Below are 16,401 nucleotides of genomic sequence, written 5' to 3' on the forward strand. Positions count from 1 at the left end.
CAATGTATAAACATCACAGCGCCAAAGTCAATACACAGTACTGTGTGACCTGACAGTGACACACAAAGAACAAAAAGGCTGAGGGCAAGTGCACTGTTCCTTTACACGCAACTCTATCAGGGCCCCATTAGACAGACAGTTTTATGCCTAAAACAATGTTCGAATTTCTCAGCAAGTTGCTGCTGCTATTCTTCCCTGACATCTGGACCTAGATTCTTCAGTCCTTCAACACAGACACACGGACAGTGGATTTCCAAGAACCCTCCCCGCCTTTGGCACCAAATTGGAGCTGCTGAGGCACTCAGCCCAGCAGACTAATCAACTACCATGCTCTTAGCCTTTCCAGTATGAAGACAGACATGGTTGGCCAACCCAGACCATACTGTGTAAGCCAATGTGATAAACCCCCCCTTTAATATATGCTCATTCTATTGCTTCTGTTTCGCTAGAGAATTCAGACTAGTATACAGTAGAACTGTGGGTGGCCTTACTTTCTGATACTTAAATGTTAGGATTGAATACATGAGCCACCATACCTAGGTTAAAAGAATTGTTAGGAAGAAATGTTTTTATTTATGGAAGTATTTAACTTTTGGAAAAGTAGATTTTTTTCTTATTCACATATTATATTTTTAATAATCCCTTGGCCTCTTTGTTAGTGTCTCCAAATATATGCCCTCAACTTGAATAACAAAGAAAAATCTCAGCAAAAGTATCAAGCCAGATATGCCAAGACATGGATATAAATGGTCAGAAGAAAATAACTATTATTTCCAACAGTCCCTGAAATGTTAATTTCCATTACAACTTAACTGCTTTAGAGTCACCTAAGAGACACCTCTGGGTGTGTCAGTGGGGAAGGTTTAAGTGAAGACCAGAACCTACTCTTCTGATGTGACTGGAACCACACCACGGATGGGAGTCCCAGAGTAAATGACAAGAGAAACACAGGGTGCCCTATCCCAGACTCCATTGGGTGACTGCCATCCCCACACTCCTACCACCACGACTTACTTCCCTGTCATGAGGAGCTGAATCTCCGCAAACCAAGAGTCACAATCCCTCACCCCCACCCCCAGCTTCCATAAATTGTTTTGGTACTTTTTCATAGGAAGGGAAAAAGTGACTAATACAGCAGCCCCAGCTGGACAGTTGAGAAGGGCAGTTGGCAACTGTACATATGGTACACAAAATATCTACTACCTAATGATGACCCTGCGAGAGAACAAGTTGAACCTAACCTACTTGCTAATAATTTATTAGACTGGCATATGTGTAAAGTTTATCTTTGTAAATTTAATTTTACTTGATTGTTTAAAACTCTGTCTAAAATTATAAAAAGGTCTTTACTCTTTATTTTGATTTAAGAATTCTTATTAGATACAACTACAAAGAATATTACTGAGCAGAATCACTGTGCTGGGGAATACGATTGTTACGGATTGAGCTGAAATGTCACCCAGAGGTTCATAAGTTTCAACACTTGATCATCAGCTTGGGGCACTGATTAGGGAGGCTGTGGAACCTCAGGGACAGACAGTCCCAGGGCTGAGCCTTGGGGTTCTAGCCTGGTCCTGTTCCAATCTGTTTCCTGGTTGGCATGTAACAAGCAGCAGCTTGCTCTCCTGACGCCACGAAGCAGAGGCCGCCCTTTGCCACCATTCCCCACCAGGGTGTACTCTAATCCCTGAAATGCAAAGTTCCCCTTCAGCATTTTGCTACAAGGAGGAGGAGATGCAGGTCTTCTCAATAGCAGAGACCCACTGACAAGTCTGCAAATTCTTTACCCTGCAAGGATGAACTGAAGGTCAAACTTCTCTCGAATCAGAAAGGTAATGAAACTGAATTCTCACTTTTAAAACTAGAATTCAGAAAACTGTGCATAACTTTGAAATGAACGGAGAGAAAAGAACTGTGAAATAGCTGTCAAGGAACAAGCGAAAGAAAAAGAATATTTCAGGAAGATCGTTTAGGTGTGGTAACTTTCAAGAGGTAAGCAATCTACACAACTCATCTGAGGAGTTCTGCAACAATCACCTAAATGAAAACAGAGATCAAAGAAGCCAACAAAGAGAGAAGACAGAGAAGGCCAGCTAACCTGAGTTGGGTGAGGGTGAGCAAGAAACCATGATGACATCAAGAGGATTGTTAAAAGAGGTGACATCCTGCCAAGGGTGTTCTAGAGCAATGGGCACAAAAAGTACTAGACTGTTCCAGAGAGGTTCACAACAAGGAGCTACAGGGATTAAGCCGGTAGCACAGAAGGCAGAGAGGGAAGGCCTAGAGGTGTGACGAGCCAAATACAAAAAGGAGAGAAATGAGCCTAAATAGGCAAGCAGTGCCTTGAACACAGAGGACAAAGTATAACAGGAAAGGCATAACTTTCACCAAGATAGTTACATTAAATAAACAAACACACACATGCAAATGCAAAAAGACAAAAGAGGAACTAGAAGATTGCCCAGTGGGTAAACATGCTTGTCACACAAGGAGATGAAACCGAGTGCCCAGAAACCTGACTTGTCATGAAAGCCATTGTGATCCCAGGAGTTAATAATAATAATAATAATAATAATAATAATAATAATAATAATAAACAACTTCGTTTCATCTGCAATGAGCTGGAAGTAGCAGAATCTAGGAGAGGGAGTAAGAATAATATGGATATTAGCTGGAAAATACTTATTGATAAGCTTTATGAAAAATGGCTGATAGGGTAGTCAGGTGTGGTGGGCTCAAACAGAAAGACGGTAACTAGAAGACAATCTAGTGGTCAACTAGAAAAAATTAATTCTGGAAGTTAAAAAAAAAAACACATTGTTTAGCAGGGTGTGGTGATGTGCCCTTTAATCCCAGCACTTGAGAGGTGGAAACAACTGGATCTCTGAGTTCAGTTCAGCTCCCAGAAGGAGGCTCACAACTGTCCAAAACTCCAGCTCCAGATTTGCCACCATCTTCTGATCAGGCATGCACAGGATACATGCAGGCAAAACACATATTAATACACACATTAAAAGAAAAAAGCAAAAATCTAAAGATTTGGGAGAACATTGTTGTAACTCATGATTAAGACAACTTCTAAATAAATGTCTTGGAAGCAATAAAAAAAGACTTTAAAAATGTTTTCTATAGCAAAGCTCTTTAAAAATCAAAGGACAAAAGTGAGATTAGCATACACTTTTGAATCACATTTGGTAGAGAAAGAGCTGACAGCCTTTAATACAAATAACTCTTTTCTAAGTAGTAAGAAAAAGATAACTTCCCCCATCATAAGAGGAGGGAGGCAGGGAGGCAAAGGTCTATAAATGCAAATGACTGCAAAGTAGAAAACAGTGCCAGTCTCAACTACATAGCAAGTTCGAGGACAGCTTGGGCTAGAAGAGACCCTCCTGGGAGAGAAGAGGAAAAAGGAGGAAAGGAAAGAGGGGAGGGGAGAGGACGACAGTAGAGGGCAGGGTAGGAGAGGGGATCAGGGGACAGCAGGGGCAAGGAGAGCAGAGCAGAGTGAAGGTCAGGAGAGCAGAGGGGAGGAGAGAAGGGGGGAAGGAGGGCAGGGGTAGGGGGAGTGGAGAGGAGAAGAGAGGCGAGCAGAGAAGTGAAGGGGAGAGAGAGATCCCAACAGAGGAGAAGACAGCAGGAGAGAGGAGAGGAGAGCAGAAGAGAGAAACACATTCCACAGAAGAAAACAGAAGTGCTCAACCATGACATTTAGCTGCATTGGCAAAGTCACGCCATAACATTCTTTCACTTATCATGTCAGAAAAAGCAGAAGAAAGATAATTTCCAGCAGACGATATTCAGATAAGTTGCTGTATCCTTTTGGAAAACAATCTAGACTTAACATAAAAATTAAAACTACATTTCTTTTTCTTAGCAAGTTTTACTTCCGATAACATCTTAGAGACATCAAGTTACTAACACACGGCTAACAGCAAAGTTAGTGGATAGCAGTTATCAAATCAGCCAACAGGGAGAGCTAAGTGAATGCTGTGGCATTTGTGTGACAAAATGTTACATAGCTGCTAAGACAATCGCTAGGACTCCAAGGTGAAAGAGATGATTATGATATACCAGTAAATAAAGAAAGCAAGTCACAAATAATATTTGCTGTATAGGTTGACCACAGTTTAAGTGACAGAGGTCATCTGTGGGTACACCACTATATATACTGCTGACCAAGGGACAGAAAAAGGACTACTGTTTAACAGACTAATTATCCCCTATCTGCTAGTGTCTTTGGTACCAAAGGGGAAACATGAACACCAGCCCAGCAAAAGCCCTCTGATCTACAGTGTACTCCAGTTTGTAAGGCATGTTATTGCAATAATTGCACCAACCTGTGGGAGTAACCAACCAACATCTGATTTGACTTCAGGCTCACTCCAGGAGATAAAACACCTAGCACTGCTTGGGTGACCACCAATCTGGGACTAGATAGCCCAGGGACCTAGGATAAAACCAAATACTACTGTTCTACCAAAATAATGTAGCAATAAAATGACTCCTAATGTCATTCTGGTAGACTCATAGATCAGTGCCCAGCTCAGCCATCATCAGAGAAACTTCTGCCTGCAACAGATGGGAAGAAATACAGAGACCCACAGCCAGACAAAATGCAGAGAGAGAGAGGCCTTGGAACACTCAGCCAACAAGGGGAAGTCTCCATCAAAACCTTCCTCTCAAGACTCAGGAAACCATGCAGAAGAGGAGGCAGAAAGAATAATGGAGGACACCAAGGGAACAGGGCCTTCTAAATCAACATGTTAGATGAGCATGTGAACTCACAAAGACAGAGACCACACACATAGGGCCTGTACAGGCGAGCATCAGAGGGAGTCCTAAAGGCGAATGAAGTGGACACATGCTCCATCCTTAATCCAGAAGCCATCTCCAATTGATGACTACTTTTTTTTTTGTTTTGTTTTGGTTTGGTTTTTTTGAGACAGTGTTTCTCTGTAGCTTTGGAGCCTGTCCTGAACTAACTCTGTAGACGAGGCTGGCCTTGAACTCACAGAGATCCACCTGCCTCTGCCTCCCAAGTGCTGGGATTAAAGGCCTGCACAGCTGCCACAACCCTGCCTGATAACCACTTTCAAATAAACTAGTTTTCTCCAGAGGACTCCCACTGGGAAAACAAACTACTCTTAAGCTCTTAAGGGTGGACTGCATGTAAGCAGTAGATGCCACCACAAAATGAACTCTTTGCAGATTCTTTGCCTCATAATGTCATATCATATCAGGCCTCTCTTTTTTTTTTTTTTTTACATATATATGTAAAATATATAGTTATATTTATTTTTTCTGTTTTTACCCTACAGGTCCTTTGAATATGTATAATGGCCTTCAGTTTAGTGTTTTTATGGGATTTCTGAGTGTGCAAATGAGTGAGTCTCTGGGTCTAGTTTGTTTCGTCCTGTTCCAATATGTTAGTTTTTGTCTGTTTGTTTTCTAATAAGAGACAAAAAGGGGGTTGTCCTGGCTGGTTTTCTGTGTCAACTTGACATAAGCTAGAGTCATCAGACAGGAAGGAGCCTCAGTTGAGGGACTGCCTCCATGAGATCCAGCTGTAAGGCATTTTCTCATTACTGATCAGTGGTGGAGGGCCCACCCATGGTGGGTGGCGCCTGCCGGTTCTGAGTTCTATGAGAAAGCAGGATGAACAAGCCAGGGGAATAAGGCCAGTAAACAGTACTCCTCCACAGTCTCTGCATCAGCTCCTGCCTGTGGGATCCTACCGCATTTGAGTTCCTATCCCAACTTCCTTCAGTGATGAATAGCAATGTGGAAACCCCTTTCCTCCTCCATTTGCTTTCTGGTCATGGTGTTTTGTGGCAGCATTAGAAATTCTAACTGAGACAGGGGTGGATCTGGATGGGGAGGGGATCTGGAGATGACCTGGGAGAAGTAAAGGGAGGAGAAAATATAATCAGGATATATGAAAAAACAATCTTTCTCAATAAAAGGGAAAAAAATTAAAGGCCAATTATACCAAAAATATAACTTCAGCTAACAAGCTGTGAGGTACCTTTCACCTGTGGCATTAGTCTGAATAGCTTAAAATGCTAGGGAAACATTACTGTTGTTTTAGAATGGGGAAACTATACAACTGGAGATGATCATGTTAAGCTAATTAAGCCAATCTCATAAAAGCAAATACTGTATATTTTTCTCAAGTCTGTCGTTTTTAGATCTTATGTAAGTACAAAACAATCTGCACTGATATGTCATAGTTATGTTTTCTACTGCTCTGATGAAACATTCTCGCCAAGATCAACTTGGGGAGTGTAGGGCTTATTTCACTTACATGTCCACAAAACAGTTCATTGAAAGCAATAGGGAGGAACTCAAACAGGGCAGGAACCTGGAGGCAGGAGCTGATGCAGAGGACATGGAGGGGCTTGCTCCACATGGCTTGCTCAGTCTGCTTTCCTAGAAGAACCCAGGACCACCAACCAGTTCAGGGTTGGCTCTGTCCCCAATGGGCTGAGTCCTTCCACAACACTAACTAAGAAAATGCCTTAAAAGCAGCCAGATCTTACAGAAGCAATTTCTCAGCTGATGTTCCCTCCCTTCAGATGACTATAGCTTGGGTCACCTTGACATAAAACTAGCCAGTACAGCATATATCTTAGTCACTGTTCTATTGCTGTGAAGAGACACAATGACCACGGTAACTCTTATAAAAGAAAACATTTAATTGAACACTTGCTTATAGTTTCAGAGGCTTGGTCTATTATCATTATGATGGGAAGTATGGTACCAGGCAGGTAGGCATGGTGCTAGAGAAGTAGCTGAGAGCTTTACACCCAGATCCTCAGGCAGCAGACAGAGACAGAGAAACTCCGGGCCAGGTGTAGGCTTTTGAGGCCACCCCCAGTGACATGCCTACCCCAACAAGCTCACACTTCCTAATCCTTCCCCAAAGTCCAACTGGAAGCCACACATTCAAATGTATGTGTCCATGGGAGGCCATTCTCAAACCACCACAGCACATGTGACCAATAAATTGGTATTGTAGACAATTTGTGTTTTTAAGTTTTGAATTATATAATAACGTTAAGAGAAAAAGACAACAGCATTGTGTGGATGAGAAAGAAGAGTCTCGTCCATTTCCAGTCCTGTGGCCTTGGGGAAATTAACTCTATTTGAGCTGTTTCATTCATTGTGGACATAATAAAAAGCTGTAAGATTAAACAAAACACTCTTCACTGCACACCAGTCAGAAAACAGGCCCACAAAAGTGATGAGATTTCCCCCATAACACTAATGAGCAACAATCTGAACTAAAATGCCCTCTCCAGATTTCCCAGTTCAATGTTCACACCCACTGTGCTGACACCCTCCATAGTAGCTTAGATGTGAGCTGGGTGTTCACACACACTGTGCTGACATCTCCACAGTAGCTTAAATGTGAGCTGGGTGTTCACACCCACTGTGCTCACACCTCTATAGTAGCTTAGATGTGAGCTGGGTATTCACACCCACTGTGCTGACTTCCTCTATGGTAGCTTAGATGTGAGCTGGGAACAGCCAAAAAATCTGAGACCTAAACAAGTTCTCTGAAGTTGACTCAGCAAGGCTATAACTTTCTCAAATATTTCTGAAATTAAAGTGTAGAGTATGTATCATTACAAAGCCAACATAAGTAGACTGCCTAGCTTAATAAATGAAGCAACTACTAATTTCAAGAAAAAAATGACTATAAACTTTAATATAATATAATAATTAATGTTGCCCATAGCTGACTAATTCCTACTGTATTTTAACTTAAACATAATTTCTCTCAAAAACCTGTTGGAACAGGGTAGAAGAATCCCTTTCTTCAAAGTATGTCTACAGAACTCCAATTCTGTCTTAGAATATAACCACACACCATTTTTGTATCCATTGCTAGTTGCCTTTAAACACTGTGAAAACATGAACAATTTAACTTCTACTTACCGTTGTAACCAAGGCATCTACAAAGATACTCAACAGTGTTTGAATATTAAAACTTTGTTTAATTACTGGTCATCACAAGGTCACTTAAGGTGATCCCACTAAATCAGCTGTTTTTGTCTTCACTTTTCTATCAATGGACGCTTAACTGCCAATTCAGCGACCAAAATACCAATGACCAGGTACTTTCCCTCCTATACACCCCTTCATTATGTCAAATAATAGGAATGACATGTCAAGGACGAATGGACACACAAAATAAATGTTTGTGGCTGATGGAGACAATGAAACAGCTTAAAATCATTATCTGTCACTCCTCTCCAATAACACCACCATCACTGCCCTGATGACTATTCACAGCAGTAACTAGAACTATTTGTTTAGTTCTACACATGGAGATCTTAAGTCAATCATCTCTACTAATCCTTAAAATGCCCTTGTAACTCATCTACAGTGAAGATGCTGAATGACTGACATCTTCAAGTACTTTACTACAAAGTGGTGCAGCCAGAATTTCAACTCAGGTCTGCTGACTTCACAGGACATTTCTTAATCATTGGGTCAACCTCTCTCCATTAGAGAAATAAAATACCTTAGTTCAAAGATTTGAGTGCAAGGCAATGTCCTTACTGCTCTGTCTCACAGAGTGGGAATTCCATGTGGCCATTCATTTTCTCCAGAGAGTCACTAGGGATTTCATTATGCTATAGTGAATTACCAACATTTTGCTAAGTATGATAGCACATTCCTTAAATCCCACCACTTGGGAGGCAGACAGGCATATCTCTGAGTTCAAGGCCTGCCTGGTCTACATACCTGCCTGGTCTACATAGTGAGTTCCAGGACAACTAGAGCTACACACTGAGACCCTGTCTCAAAAAAAAAAAAAAAACAACAACAACAACAACAAAAACTAACTAAATAAATGAAATACACATAACAGAAAACTAGAATGATTCACTGAGAAACTATGGTAAACACTCACCCACAAAAGCTGCCATCTGGGCGGCTGTTCTTCCCACTGAGTTCACAACGTCTGTCTCTGCGCCTGCCTCCAACATGGCCCATGTGATGTCTTTATTGCCTAGAGTTCCAGGACACAGATTCATTAATCCTAAGAAGTGCACAGTTTTGTCTGCTCTCTATCAAGCACCCTTACTGACTTTTAAGCTTCTATCATGAGAACCTTTTTATTTTTTCAAAAATATCAATCATAATTACAAAAATAAAGCATCATAATAATATCTACATAGTCAAACTAATTTTCTAGAAAACCAATTTGGTAATACAAACATGATAGAATTGAAAATCACTTTTAACAATAAAACAGAGTATGTTTGCTTAATGGTAATGCTTAGTATAAAATCAAAAGATACAAACAAAATTATCAAAAACAAGAAGAAGAGAGAAATGAACAGAAGCCCCCCCCTCCTCTGATACCTACAGACTTGGGGGGTATATTCTGTATATGTGTGGTACATACAGTATAAACATTGGGGATCTTTCTACATATTTCTATGTAAATATCTATAGTTCATTTTCATTTTCCAAATCATTATGGATATTTTTCTAATATTATCTCCACTGAGTGAACAGCACTTTTGGTTCAGTTTTGTAAGTATGAATCATGATTTCCTCAGGAACATTTCCTGGGAAATGTGAATGAAGACTATGTATGCTCTAAACACATATTGCCAGTTTGCCATTCAGCAAGGGTAGACCAAATACATTCCACAAAAAAAGTGCAAAGAAGTTCCCGAACACTAGCAGTGCCTTAACCATTGCCAATGTAATGAGTGTAAAATGATTATATGTGTTCCAATTTTGACCTCTTTGATTAATGCTGAAAGCATTTTCTATATTGATCAGCTGGCTCGATTTCCTCTGTTCTCTGTCCAGTTATCTCTCACAGTATTTGCCTTTCTCTCATTGATTTATTTCAGAACTCCTTACAGATAGCAACGAAACCATTAAACATACACCATAAGTATTTACTTTACTTTTATTTGTATTTTAACTCTATAAAATATTTCATTTATAGCAATGTTAAAACTCTATGTAACTAAATCACTGATATCCCCTTTGCTTAGTTTTATTTATTACTATTATTTATTTATGTGTGTGCGTGCACCTGTGCCAATGGTCATGTCAGAGGAGCAGCAGCAGGTGGCAATTGAAGTTCAAGATGTCAGCCCACCAGGAGGAAACTCCCTAATGGGTCAATCTTGGGCAGGCAAGGCCCAGAGATCACAGACCCCAGAATGTCTTTTGCTTCCGCTGTGCCATTCCACATTTGTAGCTGCAAACAAAATTATCTCTGGTATCTGGCCTGCTGTGAAAGGGTGTGGAGAGATCCAAGCTACCTGTAATACAGTGCCCTTATCTCATGGAAACATCTCATTCCCCTGGGCATTTTTACCTGTGGATTACTATGAAGATGATTCCTTCCTAAGCTGTACTGTCTAATTGATAATAATAATGTTAGTCTATACTGAGTTTTGATGAATAAAAATATAAACAAGGAAATGTCACACAGCTAGAACACATGAGTTTCTATTGAGAAATATAGATTGTGGCTTAGGTTAAATGGTTAAAAAAACAATTGAGTCCCAGTTAGCCCAGCTAGCTTAAATTCTGTTAACCTCAATGTCGGGAGATGTGCTCACAGGTTTTGGAGTGCATCACAACTGAAACAAAGCTTTTAAGATAACGTAAAATTACACTAAGGAGTTTTTGTCAAAAAGCTCTGAGGTAAAAAACCCAAGAAAAGGATCTAAAGTTTTAGAAAGACACATAGTTGAATATGGAACTCTTTAAGATCAGAGAACAAGAACAAAGCAGCCCAATTCTTACTAGCTGACACACCGAGATTTCTTGCTAGGATTGGTTGATGACCAAAGGTGATGATTAATTCTTTATACCCATTTTTGCCCTCAATCTCCTGATACAAAAAAAAAAAAAAAAAAAAAAAAAAAAAAAAAATTAAAGTGGGTATGTACCATAGAGATTTAAAGTACAGCTGACTGATTCTTTTAAATATGTAAAAGTTTAGGTTTCTAATTACTTTAAGATTCCTTAATAAGATTACTTTTCAAGATAAGTAATAAAGTAATTATTACTTTCTTTGTTACTGCAAAATGCAGCCTGCCTATAAAAGACCTGACTAAGAAGAATATCTTGCTTGCCCACAGGGTTAATCTATAACAAGTTGCTTGGGTATAAATGTACGTGAGTTCTTGGTAAAGCCAAGGGTGTAATGATTTCACTAGATCCAAGATAAATGAAAAATGGGTGTTTATTGGGAAAAACTTACACAGATAATAATAAAGAACCAAGGGAGAATTTCTCTGCCCTTCCTATCAGATCCACTGACCCAAGAGAAAAGACCCTGGCAAGCAAGACCACATCTCATGCTTCCCTCTTTCCACTTCTGTCCACCTGAAGCCACGCCCAAAGGGGTGTGGTTACCATTACAGGTTCACCAGCAAGATGCACTATATGTTAGGATAATTGTCTTTCACTTGTAATGTGTAAAATCAAGTAAGGGACATTGAAAACATGCTGCTTTTCACTTGTATTCATTGTAATCATTCACTTGAAAAACAGAATGTGACCACAGTGTAATTTCTGTATTGCCTGAAAAACTTAGTTGGGGTATATAAGCTATCGGGAAAAAAAAAAAAAAAAAAAAAAAAAAAAAAAAAAAAAGGTATAAAGCAGAGAAAGAATACAGAAGAACAGAAGAACATAGAAGAATAAAGAAGAAAACCATTGTGTGTTTTTTTTTTTTTTTTTTTCTCTAACTTCTTCAAATAGAAAAGTCTAGTACACTGTGAACTTCCCTTTGAGCCCTGTGGTGACTGGAGGTTGCTCCCCGCCCTCCAGGCAGCAATACGCCTGTTTGTGGTTACTGTTCAAGTGTGCAGGCACCCACGGAAGCCAAAGGGCATTTGATCCCCTGGAACTGCTGTTACAGGTAGTGTGAGCCACCTGATGTGGGTGCCAGGAACTGCTGAACTCCAGTCCTCTGTAAGAGTGGTAGGTATTGTTGTATAAGTACCTCGCACTAACCGATTGCCACTGGGTGGGAGGAGAGGGCAGTGAGTTGAAAGGGGAGTTAGGAAAAACAGAAGGGGAGGAGAGGCGAACATGTGGGACTAGTAAGATTGAGCAGGGGAATGAATAGATGAGAGAAAACAAAAAACAAAAGAGAAAACTGACTCTAGAGAAATGTCCAGAAACCTACAAGACTAGCCCCAACTAACAATCTGAGTAACAGTGGAAAGGCTACCTTAAATGCCCTTCCCTGATAATGAGACTAATAACTAACTTACCCACCATCATAGAGTCCTCATCTAGTAGCTGATGGAAACAGAAGCAGACACCCACAGCCAAGCACTGAGCCAAACTCCTGGAATCCAGTTGCAGAGAGGGAGGAGTGATGAGCAAAGAGGTCAAGACCAGGCTACAGAAACTCACAGAGTCAGCTGACCTGAACAAGGGGGAGCTCATGGACCCCCAGATCGATAGCTGGGAAACTAGCATTGGACTGACTCAGACCCCCTGAACATGGGTCTCAGTTATAAGGTCTGGGCAGTCTAAGGGACCTCTGATAGTGGAACCAGGATGTATCCCTGGTGCATGAAAGGACTTTGGGAGCCCATTCCCCATGGAGGGATACTCCCTTAACCTAGAGACAGGAGGGAGGGCCCTAGACCCTATTCCAAATGACCTGACAGATTTTGATGATCCCTTCTGGAAGGCATCACCCTCCCTGTGAAGTGGGGGGGGGGAGGTATGGGAAGGGGGTTGGAGAGCTTGGGAGGGAGGGGAAACTGGGATTGATATGTAAAATAAGATATAGTGGTGGGTTGGGGGAGGTTCAAATGTGTTTTAACAAGGTGATACTGCATTACTGCTCCTTTTCTCAGAAAAATTTCAACATATTTGAAATTTGAAGTTGTCAGGTACAAATCAAACACAGCACCACTAAAAAGTGCACAGTGTAACTACAGAAGATAGATAGGCAGGCTAAGCGTCACTGTCATTCATCCCGCAGCCCTGTGCCCAAGCGTGCATAGCCTGTCAAGAAAAGCTGTGAACAGCAACATAGACACAAACGGGCATTCATTTTTGGGCAATCCACACCCAAGAAAAAGGTGGAGGCAAGGCGACACAAGACTTGTTAAAGATATACTAAAACCTCTAAGAGAAAATGTCTTCCTTAGGACATGAAGGAGCCACATATGAGACACAACAGATCCATGAGTGTGTGTGTGTTGCAAGCTCTGCAGACATTTTCCTGAATTCTCATCTGGGAGTGAAGGGAGGATTTGAACTAGGTCACTGGAAGATGTTTAGTGTGTCTGGGATTGAGGGGAATGAAGATGAAAAAGTAATTAAAACATGATGGACAAAATATGAAAGAAGGAAAGAAAGGAAGAAGGAAATGATAAAGATTAGTGGAACTCTGAGACCATTTCGCCACGGTTCTCCACACCCTCAACAATCAACACCCCTTGGGAACTCATCAGACAGAATGATAACGCAATATACCACAGACTTTGATTGGTTAACTTCCGCCCCTCCCTTGCCTTCTGCCTCCAAGGATACTCCCGAGAGTAGGGCAGGGATGACACAGCTATTGATGAGAATCTCTAACACCTTTCTAGAGTAGAATTCTGGCTAGTCCAATAAAGGGCCTTTAGTTACAGGTTGCAGGAAACGAGACACGGAAACTTTATGTAGTAAAGGCAGCATCTATTTAGAGCAAATTCACTCCAGAAGCTGGAAGGTTGGGTGCAGGAGGTGTTCCACTAATTACTCCAATTCATTGCATTGTAGCAGCTTGACCAAAACATTTAGCTGGTGGTGGGGTCAATCCTAGGATTCCATCTGAATCACAGTGGCAGGTCCTGAAGGAGCTGGGGTACCAGCTGGCACAGAAGCAGGGGAAATGGTGGCTCTACTGTTTATGCCCATAGCATCTCCCAGAGCTATTTGGCCCATCCATATCCCTTGTTCTCTTTGTCAGAGAAAGGTCCCTGGAATCCTTCCTGTTGTTGCCTCATTTCTTCTTGCTGTTGCCACATGTCTTCTTCACAGCCACGCCTGCACTCCTCCTCCTGCCTGAGCTCTAGCTGCTTTCTTTCCTTTCGAACCTCTCGATTAGGCAGCTCCTCCATTCTCAGAAGTTCTTGAAGCCTCATCAAATCCTGCCTCATTAGCATAATCTGGTGCTTATGGCATGCTGCCTCCATCTCCAGCTTCTCACGAACCTCCTTGATGTTTCAGACCATGTGATCCTACTGTTGCTTCTATATCTCATTGCCTTCCACCTGATGGCATACTCATACTCCGAGGACCCAGGCAGTGCAAATCTGGGTGGCTGCTTTCGCTCTGTGTGAAATGGCTGGAGTGTTTTATGGTCAGCTCCTCTTCATCATGTCCATTGGCTCCATAATCACCATCTGAGGAAATGTGGTTAGCAAGAAGGAGCCTTCACTGCATCTGCCCAGAGCTTCCACGCAGCTGACTTCTACTCACCAGTACCTTTCCCGGAGGGCCTTCCTCAGTCATTCACAGTGACCACAGTCCTCCACCTCTCCACCTGGCTAAACAGAAAAGGTCTCATCCAGCACTTTGCTGGACACGTAATGAGGAAGTTTGCTGACTGCAAGCGTACATGCAGCTGCTATCCCCGGGAGAGGCAAATTTTCCAGCTCCATTTTGTCAACCTCTGCTAATGGTCGTGTCTCCACGCCGGTAAAGCCAATGTCTTTGTCCTTATGAATGAAAATGTCTCCTGCTTTCACGTAGTTCTCAGAAAGTTTCCTCATTTCCTCCTCGGTGACATCAGGGGAAGATTGCCCACAAAGAGAGATGGCTACTCTCTCTCTCTCTCTCTCTCTCTCTCTCTCTCTTCATGCTGCTGGTGACCTTGATGATGCATCCTTGGAATACCATTCTCTTCTCCAAGTTTTCTTGCTCTGAATTTTTGCACCTCTCTGCCCACTAGTCCAGCCCCTAATGTTTGTATTATTTATGGATTCTTAGAATCCATAGAATTCATTACTTAGAAATGTGTGTGTGTGTGTGTGTGTGTGTGTGTGTGTGTGTGTGTGTGTGGTTGTGTGTGTAGTGCCTGTGCACAAGCCCATACTCCTTTAAAATAAGAGCTTATAATATTATATCTCTATTTTCTTAAAGACTTACAACCATCTGGGCATGATGTCACACATCTTTAACCCCAGCTCTCAGGAAGTACAGGCAGGTGGATCTCTACGAGTTTCAGGCTAGCCAAGTCTAATCAGTTTAATCAGTGAGATACTGTCTCAAAACTGAAACAGAGAGAGAGAGAGTAAGAGGGAAGGAAGGAGGAAAGGGAGACTCAATCCTTAAACTCTATTTTACTTTAAGTGACATTTTTCAGTTATTTTATTCAGGAAACAGGCATGGAAGCATGTAAGTCTGTTTCAACATGGATAATCCAACTAGGCAAACAGCCAGCACTGTCATGGCAGCTGTTTGATAAAAGACCAAAGAAATGTTTGCATTCCATTAAAATGTAAAGATTTGGACTCTAAGGAGCACGTGTGAAAGAAGAGGGTCATAGAGAACCAATAGATTTTTAAGTCCCTAAAGAAACAGGTCACTAGGTTGGCCAAGATGGTCAAGTAGGTAAGAGTGTTGGCTGCAAAGCTGAAGACTTGGCAATCAGTTCACACAACAAACTCTGCAAGTTGTTCTCTGACCTGCAGATGTGATGCATGCTGTGGTAGCCACAATAAACATGGTTAGAAAGAAAGAAAGAAAGAAAGAAAGGAAGGAAGGAAGGAAGAAAGGAAGGATGGAAGAAAGAAAGGAAACAGATCACTAACTCTGTAACTTGTTTCAGATATTATAGCTTTTTATTTTATTTTAGTTTGTTTTTTTCAAGACAGGGTTTCTCTGTGTAGCCCTGCTGTCCTGTAACTCACTCTGTAAACCAGACTGGTCTCAGACTCACAGATTAATTAGCTGCCTCTGTGTCCTGAATGCTGGGATTAGTGTGCACCACCACCTAGCTGCATTATAGCTTTTCAAAGGCCAATTCTCACCACTCTTTTCTATAAAACTTTCAAAAATTACTAAAACATGCATTAGATTTAAAACATATGCCCATTTAAATTGTACACGTAATTAACACTGATAGAGTAAATACTAAAATTTTACCAGAAAGTGCAGCAAACATGAGGGCTGTGTATCCATGCTCATGTTGATGGCAATTGACATCAGCTCCATGGCGCAGAAGTAACTTGCACATATCAAGTTTTCCTTTATAGGCTGCGTGCATCAAAGGAGTCATACCATTCTTTAAACAAAAGTGAAAATATATTAGTTATGCATATTTCCATTCTCACAACTTGTCAACACAAGCAAATTAATAAAATCATCTTTAAAACCTATAAAGTATGTTCATTT

The 16,401-nt window shown here is 41.2% G+C and overlaps 1 protein-coding gene across 1 annotated transcript in view; it reads right to left on the minus strand.

Annotated features, from left to right (window-relative positions):
- The window catches only part of Ankmy2 (ankyrin repeat and MYND domain containing 2), a 46,565-nt gene that overhangs the window by 15,294 nt on the left and 14,870 nt on the right, over positions 1-16,401 (minus strand). The window contains exons 3-4 of the mRNA XM_051175089.1: positions 16,153-16,291; positions 8,924-9,022 (exon numbers count right to left, since the gene is read on the minus strand). Of these exons, the coding sequence (XP_051031046.1) occupies positions 8,924-9,022; positions 16,153-16,291 (238 nt within the window). The remainder of the gene's footprint in view (positions 1-8,923; positions 9,023-16,152; positions 16,292-16,401) is intronic.

This window comes from Phodopus roborovskii, unplaced genomic scaffold, assembly GCF_943737965.1.
Source record: "Phodopus roborovskii unplaced genomic scaffold, PHOROB, whole genome shotgun sequence".
NCBI classification, from domain to species: Eukaryota; Metazoa; Chordata; class Mammalia; order Rodentia; family Cricetidae; genus Phodopus; species Phodopus roborovskii.